Source organism: Oncorhynchus masou, chromosome 5 (assembly GCF_036934945.1).
Source record: "Oncorhynchus masou masou isolate Uvic2021 chromosome 5, UVic_Omas_1.1, whole genome shotgun sequence".
Taxonomy (NCBI): domain Eukaryota; kingdom Metazoa; phylum Chordata; class Actinopteri; order Salmoniformes; family Salmonidae; genus Oncorhynchus; species Oncorhynchus masou.
This window is the reverse complement of record NC_088216.1, coordinates 52,438,467-52,448,287: the sequence shown is the minus strand read 5'-3', so window position 1 is coordinate 52,448,287 and position 9,821 is coordinate 52,438,467. Positions and strand designations below refer to the sequence as shown.

The following is a 9,821-nucleotide window of genomic DNA, read 5'->3' as shown; positions in this document are numbered from 1 at the left end:
AGCACTATGACCATCATAATCATATAAGCCAGATTGGCCTATCACGTACATGCCCTTATATCAGTCATTAGTCAAAAAGAGGGTGTCTTGTCCTGCTCCTGCATTCATCTCAGTCATCAGCAACAGAGCATTGGGGTAAGTGCATGTCTGACATCAATGTGTGTGCAATTACAATGATAATTTAATATGGTCAATCATTTTTTTATATATACAGTACCAGTCAAAGGTTTGGACACACCTACTCATTCAAGGTTTTTATTTTATTATTTTCTACATTGTAGAATAATAGTGAAGACATCAAATCTATGAAATAACACATACGGGAATCATGACGTAACCAAAAAACTGTAAAACAAATCTAAATGTATTTTATATTTTTCAATGTAGCCACCCTTTGCCTTGATGACAGCTTTGGACACTTTTGGCATTCTCTCAACCAGCTTCACCTGGAATGCATTTCCAACAGTCTTGAAGGAGTTCCCACGTATGCTGAGGTCATTAGCTGCTTTTCCTTCACTCTGCGGTCCAACTCATCTTCAACCATCTCAATTGGGTTGAGGTCGGGTGATTATGGAGGCCAGGTCATCTGATGCAGCATCACACATGTAGGAACCACACATGTGGAGATAATCCGTTCACCTACTCTGCGTCTCATAAAGACACGGCGGTTGAAACCATAAATCTCAAATTTGGACTCATGAGACCAAAGGACAGATTTCCACCGGTCTAATGTCCACTGTTGTGTTTCTTGGCCTAAGCAAGTCTCTTCTTCTTATTGGTGTCCTTTAGTAGTGGTTTCTTGGCAGCAATTCGACCATGCAGGCCTGATTCACGCAGTCTCCTCTGAACAGTTGATGTTGAGATGTGTCTGTTACTTGAACTCTGTGAAGCATTTATTTGGGCTGAAATTTATGAGGCTGATAACTTACAGCGCTTAATGGTCTTTGCGACAGCACTTGAAGAAACGTTCAAAGTTCTTGAAATTTTCCATTCGGTGTAACGGCGTTCTTCGTTTGTCGAAAGAGAGTCGGACCGAAATGCAGCGTGGTGGTTACTCATGTCTTTAATGAAAGAAATGACGATACATGAAATAACTTATAAATACAAAAAACAACAAACGGAACGTGAAAAAACCTATACAGCCTGTCTGGTGAAACACTAACACAGAGACAGGAACAATCACCCACGAAATACACAGTGAAACCCAGGCTACCTAAATACGGTTCCCCATCAGAGACAACAAGAATCACCTGACTCTGATTGAGAACTGCCTCAGGCAGCCAAGCCTAAACTAGACACACCCCTAATCAACCACAATCCCAATGCCTACAAAAAAAAACAATACGACAACACAATAAACCCATGTCACACCCTGGCCTGAACAAATAAATAACGAAAACACAAAATACAATGACCAAGGCATGACAGAACCCCCCCCACCCTAAGGTGCGGACTCCCGGACGCACCTCAAAACCATAGGGAGGGTCCGGGTGGGTGTCTGTCCATGGTGGCGGTTCCGGCTCGGGACGTGGACCCCACTCCATTAATGTCATAGTTCCTCCCCTATGCGTCCTGGGATAATCCACCCTTGCCGCCGACCATGGCCTAGTAGTCCTCACCCAGAACCCCACTGGACTGAGGGGCAGCTTGGGACAGAGGGGCAGCTCGGGACAGAGGAAGCCCAGCACTGAGTGGAAGCCCAGCACTGAGAGGAAGCCCAGCACTGAGAGGAAGCCCAGCCAGGCAGTAAATCCGGCAGATCCTGGCTGGCTGGCAGTTCTGGCAGATCCTGGCTGACTGGCGGATCTGGAAGAGTCTGGTTGACTAGCGGATCCGGAAGAGTCTGGTTGACTAGCAGATCTGGAAGAGTCTGGTCGACTAGCAGATCTGGAAGAGTCTGGTTGACTAGCAGATCTGGAAGAGTCTGGTTGACTAGAAGATCTGGAAGAGTCTGGCTGACTGGCAGATCTGGAAGAGTCTGGCTGACTGGCAGATCTGGAAGAGTCTGGCTGACTGGCAGATCTGGAAGAGTCTGGTTGACTGGCAGATCTGGAAGAGTCTGGTTGACTGGCAGATCTGGAAGAGTCTGGCTGACTGGCAGATCTGGAAGAGTTTGGCTGACTGGCGGATCTGGAAGAGTCTGGCTGACTGGCGGATCTGGAAGAGTCTGGCTGACTGGCGGATCTGGAAGAGTCTGGCTGACTGGCGGATCTGGAAGAGTCTGGCTGACTGGCGGATCTGGAAGAGTCTGGCTGACTGGCGGATCTGGAAGAGTCTGGCTGACTGGCGGATCCTGGCAGACTGACGGCTCTGGCTGCTTCATGCTGACTGACGGCTCTGGCTGCTCCATGCAGATTGACAGCTCTGGCGGCTTCTTGCAGACTAACAGCTCCTTGCAGACTGGCAGCTCCTTGCAGACTGGCAACTCCATGCAGACTGGCAGCTCCATGCAGACTGGCAGCTCTGGCTGCTCCAAGCAGACTGACAGCTCTGGCTGCTCCATGCAGACTGGCAGCTCTGGCTGCTCCATGCAGACTGGCAGCTCTGGCTGCTCCATGCAGACTGGCAGCTCTGGCTGCTCCATGCAGACTGACAGCTCTGGCTGCTCCGTGCAGACTGACAGCTCTGGCTGCTCCGTGCAGACTGGCAGCTCTGGCTGCTCCGTGCAGACTGGCAGCTCTGGCTGCTCCGTGCAGACTGGCAGCTCTGGCTGCTCCATGCAGACTGGCAGCTCTGGCTGCTCCATGCAGACTGGCAGCTCTGGCTGCGCTAAACGGGCAGGAGACTCCGGCAACGCTGTAGAGGCGGAAGGCTCTGGCAGCGCTAAACAGGCGGGAGACTCCGGCAGCGCAGGAGAGGAGGAAGGCTCCAACAGCGCTGAACAGGCGGGAGGCTCCGGCAGCGCAGGAGAGGCGAGGCGCACTGTAGGCCTGATGCGTGGTGCTGGCACTGATGGTACTGGGCCGAGGACACGCACAGGAAGCCTGGTGCGGGGAGCTGCCACTGGAGGGCTGGTGTATGGAGGTGGCCCAGGATAGGCTAGACCGTGAAGGCATACTGGAGATCTTGAGAGCAGTGTTGGCACAGGACGTGTAAGGCTAGGGATGTGCACAGGAGGCCTGGTGCGTGAGGCTGGCACCAACTTCACCAGCCGACTAACACGCACCTCAGGACGAGTATGGAGCGCTGACCCAGATGCCATCAAACCCCTGACACGTTCCGTCGGGCGAATTCCATGCAAAAAGCACCAACACAGCAACTCCCTCATTTCTCTCTCCTCCAATTTCCCCATTAACTCCTTCACTGTCTCTGCTTCGCTCACCTCCAACACCGGTTCTGGTCTCCTCCTTGGCTCCTCACGATAAACAGGGAGAGTTGGCTCAGGTCTGTCTCCTGACTCAGCCACTCTCCCTCTGAGTCCCCCCCCCCAATAAATTTTTGGGGCTGACTCACGGGCTTTCCTCTGCGCCGTCGTGATTGCCTCTTCAACTCCATTCTCCTATAGCCCTCTTCGCACTGCTCCAGCGAATCCCAGGCGGGCTCCGGCACTCTCTCTGGGTCGACTGCCGACCTGTCTATTTCATCCCACGTTGTATACTCCATGCTTCTGCTGTCCATAACGACCTCCCTTCGCTGCTCCTGCTGTCGCTGCCTGTAACCACGCCACTCGGTCCGTGTGTGGTGGGTGATTCTGTAACGGCGTTCTTCGTTTGTCGAAAGAGAGTCGGACCGAAATGCAGCGTGGTGGTTACTCATGTCTTTAATGAAAGAAATGACGATACATGAAATAACTTATAAATACAAAAAACAACAAACGGAACGTGAAAAAACCTATACAGCCTGTCTGGTGAAACACTAACACAGAGACAGGAACAATCACCCACGAAATACACAGTGAAACCCAGGCTACCTAAATACGGTTCCTCATCAGAGACAACAAGAATCACCTGACTCTGATTGAGAACCGCCTCAGGCAGCCAAGCCTAAACTAGACACACCCTTAATCAACCACAATCCCAATGCCTACAAAAAACCCAATACGACAACACAATAAACCCATGTCACACCCTGGCCTGAACAAATAAATCACGAAAACACAAAATACAATGACCAAGGCGTGACATTCGGACTGACCTTCATGTTTTAAAGTAATGATGGACTGTCATTTCTTTTCTTTTTTGAACTGTTCTTGACATAACATGGACTTAGTCTTTTACCAAATAGGGCTATCTTCTGTATCCCAACCCTACCTAGTCACAACACAACTGATTTGCTCAAACACATTAAGAAGGAAAGAAGTTCCACAAATGAACTTTTAACAAGGCACACTTGTTAATTGAAATGCATTCCAGGTGACTAACTCATGAAGCTGGTTGCGAGAATGCCAAGAGTTTGCAATGCTGTCATCAAAGTAAAGGGTGGCTACTTTGAAGATTAACACTTTTTTGATTACTGCATGATTCCGTATGTGTTATTTTATAGTTTTGATGTCTTCACTATTATTCTACAATGTAGAAAATAGTAAAAGATAAAGAAAAACCCTTGCATGAGTAGGTGTGTCCAAACTTTTGACTGTACTGTATAAAATAAACATACTGTTGACACGCAGACTAATGAAATGTCTTGCCTTGTGTGGTAGGTTTTGTTGGTTTTTACACTCTTATGTAGGTGTCATAACCAGCCATAAAATAATGCAATATATGTCACAACAGGTCTAACTATGTGTCATGACAGTGTTATGACCCTATTATAACAGGTTATAACAAGTTATGTCAGCTGTTACGCCATATTATGACCTGGATATGACCGTGTCATAACGTGTCATGATGCTGGGTGTCAAGCAAAGTTCTACCAAAAAGTGTGTGATAGGAGCATGTTGGTTCCATGCACCAAGGAAGGCCTTCTCCAGATTCCCCCTGGAAAGTGCGCTTGCGAAAATGTCCAGTGCGTCAAGGGAGGCTTGTAAGAAGATTTTTCAGGGTTTGCATGGCAAAGACAGATGTTTGACTGGGATCCTACTTATATAGTACTGACACCTGGTGCATTGGAGAGTGTCACACATAGATTAGAGAAAGAGGTGAATAGTGGGATGCAAGGAGAGAAAAAGGGCAGGAGGAAAGAAACTTAAAGGATGAAGAAAGGACTGAAAGTAAAAGAGGAGTGATGAAAATGAAGTAATAAAATGCACGAGGGGGGAGTGAAGGTAGAAGAAGACGAAGGAGAGTAAAATAGAAAGCAACAATAGAAAGCAGAACGTGCGGGTGAGACGGCGGGGCAGTGGACAGGCGGACGGATGGAAAGCTGGACAAACAGATGGGCAGTTGGGTGTGGCCAGTAGTGCTGAGTGGAGTTGATCTCGCTCAATCCTCTTGGCTCGCTGTCTGTGTGTGCCCACCATCGGGCCACTGGCAGGGTGGCAGCGTGAGCGTGGTCGGCCCGGGTGGAAGCGGGTGCCAATATACCCCGACCGAGGGCACGCAGCCCTATTGAGAGGCAATGTGATGGACACAATGCGAGCGACAGACTTGCTGCATCAACAGCATCACCCGCCCCTGTTTTTTTTGCTGCTGTGTGCCATTTATAAACCATAAATACTCCCCTGGCTCCTAGTGCCTTCTCACCAGGCCTCCACACTCACACACCCTCATACAGAGACAGAAAGAGGGAGAGAAAAAGAAAAAAGAAAACAAGGAAAAACGGAGAGAGTGTGGCTCGTACGTGGTGCAGTGAAGCACAAGCCATCCAGGTAAAAATAGACAGATCCCTCTCTTTCCTTGGTGCTCTGACTGTCTGTCTTGTGCTGCAACTCTTGCTGTTTTCAATTATCCCCATTTATCTCTCTCCATAACCATGTATGCACTGTTATTTTACCTGGAACTGAATATGCATCAATGTGTCAAGCGTAAAAGTCCATTTGTGGAATCAGAATGTGTATGATTTTTTTTATGTAAGAATGTTTTGGAATGTAGATGGTCAAACAATAATGTAATGTGTAAAAAACAACATCTCGGGCAAACAGTGGCTTCTTCTCCATCATGAAGTTACTATTCCGTTAGTCAGCACCTCTCAAACATTTTTGGAGGTTTGTCAACTTTTCTTTGGAATGCAGAGGGAACATGTCAGAGCAGCAGGGTGCACCGGAGCAGCTAGCAGCTGGAAAGAGCCAAGGAGGGGCAGGAGCCACCTACAAGGTGGGTGTAGTGTGAAGTTGCCTCTAGACGCTGATCTTGGGTCAATTTTGTATTTTCCCCACTAAAAGCTGATCTTAGTTCTGTACCTACTATCCTTTGGTAGTGAAACAGCGTATTCTTAGAATCTTTTAGTGGTAAAAGGGTTCCACGTAGAACCTTGTATTAGCAAAAGGGCATCCTCATGGAACCAAAAATAGTTCTATTCAGAGGGTTCTCCAATGGAGACAATTGAACAATCCTTTATGGTTCTAGGGAGCACCTTCTTTCTTTTGTAGGGAAAGATTCACCCAAGAGCTACAAGGTGCCCGACATCCGTTGGACCTTATTATAATCATATTATATCTTAGCCTAAGATTCACTTGGTCTGACTTTTTATGAAATGTCACTGATACTACCAGTATGTATTTACAATGACATAAGCAAAATAAGGCACAATAAGCAAAAAAAAAAAAGCAAAATAAGGCACAATAACACGGCAGTATAGTACAACACAGTTTCTGCTAATGTTGATGTTGTTGTTAAGCCTATTTTGTACTGATGTAATTACTTACCATTGACCCATGCCTCTTCCTGACTTATCTTGTAGGTGGTGGTGTTTGAGTTTGAGAACTTCTGTGGGAAGAAAGTGGAGCTGTCTGCAGAGTGTAAGAATGTGATCGAAAAAGGATGTGAGAAGGTGGGATCTATCATCGTGGAATCAGGACCGTAAGTGTCACCAATATTGATTTTCTACATTTTCCATCATGCCTCACTCTTGCCCCCTTCCTGTTTACCTGTCTCTCCAATACTCTCCAACACTGTCCTTATTAAAACGTTAAAACATTTATGAATCCAACTTCCGTCTCTAGACAATGAAATTCCATTCTTATTCAACTATGTATACATTTTGATCACAGTTCTTATCAATTACCTTTCATGCAGGGGAGACCAAGGTTGGTTGTCTCGTGGGTTGGTTTTCACAGTGCTAATTACTCACCATCTAAGTGGTGCTGTGTAATAATTTTAAGGTTAAAATCTCTGAACTATTTAAAACTCATCCACCTGGTCAATTCATGTCAGCATGATAAAACATTGAGGTTAGGAGAATTTGTGTTTTTCATAGGTGAAAGTAAAAATATATATTGGTATGTTCTTTGTAAATGTTTATTATGGAAATATCCATGAACAATTATGTTTTTTGAAAAGAGGAAAGGAAACGCTATATTTCAAACCAATTTCTGAGTTCCTAGGCCAAACCATGTGGTAACTAACATATTCATTAGCATTGGGGGGTGGTTGGGGATGGATTTGAAAGAAGTAATGTTTTGAGGTTAACATTTTAACCATAGGATTATGTCATCATGGTAACCAATTTCAACATTGACAAACCTACATAAAAATATGTTGAATATGTACCTTTGAAACAACGTCAGATCTTCAATGTAATATCCACTAAATAAAAAAGCAATAGGCTGGGCAGCACCTCCTACTGGAGAGTTTATCTATCTACAACTACCCTGCGGTTTTCCATCCAGGCCCTGCTTATCTTTGAGATTTGTCACTGTCTGTTACCAATGTGCTATTGTGAGAATTTGGATGTGCTTTTAGATGGTTAAAAGCATAGTGGTAACACATTGGGAATTCAACAAACTTTTAACTGTCTTTTTGAGTGGGTGAAAAAAAGTTGTAATCACATTGATCAACCAAATATTACCCAATTCTCCAAGTTGAAATGACGAGGTGTGCCCAGTGGGATATTATTCTCAAGGCATAAAATGCTGAAGTTTGTTAGGAATATCATTCTATCGAAGAAAGGCTTGGCTACTTCTAAGACTGTTGGCTATATTGCTTCATTCCCTGTTACAAAAGGAATAAGTTACTAGCAAACATTGTGACAACCAACCCCATACTGTGATAACCAACCCCGTGATGGGGCTGGTTGTCACAAGTGGACAGAGTTTGTTTGATGCCTTATAACTGCATGTTGAAATAAGATAATGATCAAAAAAAGGTCCCAGTTTCAACCCAAGACCTTGGTCTTTCTCCTAAAAGAGTCTTGTAAGATATACTGCTGCTGAGAGAAACACACAAAAAGTGTGACAACCAACCCTGGTCTCTCCTACTATCTCACTACTACTGTTTATGTACAAGAAATTGGTCAAGCGTAATTACCTATGTGTTCTCAGCTGGGTGGCATTTGAGCGCCAGGCATTTGGCGGGGAGCAGTTTGTGCTGGAGAAGGGCGAGTATCCTCGTTGGAGCACCTGGACCAACAGCCAGACTAATAACTACCTGCTGTCCCTCAGGCCACTCAAAGTGGTCAGTATATCTCTGTACCTATAATTATAATCATCATCCTTTAACTGGGTATATTTACATGTACCAGGAATCTGACATGGTGCAATGGTGCTGACAATCCCTTACAATAAACAGAATACACAGACAGAATTTAGCCAAAATGATTTACACATAATCTACGTATAGTATATAAGGATGTAGCCTACTGACCATAGCAACCTACAGTGGACAGGCATCCAACTGTCATGAGATAAGACTAACCTGTCGAGCTAAAGGGCAAATCCCTTTTGTTTCCTAAGTTAACAGAATTCCACATAAGAAACGTATTTGTACCAAATGATTTGTGCTCCCAAGCCATCAAAAGTATTTATTTGATCATTATTTAGTTATTTGAAACTGCACTTTTCTAAGTAGGGCTACCAGCCCTGGAGTAGTAGCTACCTTCCTTAAAAGTAAACCCCAAGTAAACAGCAGACATGAAAACATAGTGTAACCACCACCCATTCCTGTTCCTGCCCAGGACAGTGCGGATCACAAACTCCACCTGTTCGAGAACCCAGGCTTCGCCGGGAGGAAGATGGAGATTGTGGATGACGACGTCCCCAGCCTGTGGGTCCATGGCTTTCAGGACCGCGTGGCCAGCATCAAGGCTACGAATGGAGCGTAAGTTCAACACCTTTACAAATCATTGAGATCAGGCATACAATATCTGTCTACAGCTAGGTTACTGCAAGGTTATCTCTCATGCAAATATGGCTTTGAATTTCAACCGATTCTGTTCCATAAATGTCATTATAGCTGTATGTCCCCTTGCCCTCCCTAGGTGGGTGGGCTACATGTTCCCAGGCTACAGGGGCCGCCAGTACATCTTTGAGCATGGAGACTACAAGCACTGGAATGACTGGGGAGCATCAACACCTCAGATCCAGTCCGTCCGACGCGTGCGTGACATGCAGTGGCACAAGAGAGGCTGCTTCATTGCCCCCGCCCCCGCCCCCACCCCCACTCCCACCCCCGCACCCAACCCCACACCACCTGCCCCCCCTAACGCCACTGGCACCAGCTGAAAGAGAGTGGCTGTGGCCCCAGGCCCCCTAAGAAGCCAAATCCGGGCCTCCCATCCATCCAGGGCTCCACCGAACCTCACCTCCTCGTCACAGAGGGTCAGCAAGAAACGACGAACTCGGAAGTGAAGTAACCATCACTGACTTACCTATGTGTCTGGGGTGGAAATAATAAAGGCTTTGAACCCGATTTGGTTTGACCCAACTGGATGTTTTTGTCAGTCCCTCTTACGGAGTTGCTATGAAAACTTCTCTGAGGTTGTTAGAATAATATTATTTAGTGTGCCAA

At 46.1% G+C, this 9,821-nt stretch overlaps 1 protein-coding gene across 1 annotated transcript; it reads left to right on the top strand.

Moving 5' to 3' along the window:
- The first annotated feature begins 5,669 nt into the window (after positions 1-5,669).
- Positions 5,670-9,535, top strand: LOC135527194 (beta-crystallin B3-like). The gene is made up of 6 exons (XM_064955814.1): positions 5,670-5,746; positions 6,110-6,191; positions 6,778-6,896; positions 8,357-8,489; positions 8,989-9,131; positions 9,292-9,535. Exons 2-6 carry the CDS (start codon positions 6,117-6,119, stop codon positions 9,533-9,535), a joined length of 714 nt encoding a protein of 237 aa, XP_064811886.1. The 5' UTR covers positions 5,670-5,746; positions 6,110-6,116.
- Positions 9,536-9,821: the final 286 nt, after the last annotated feature.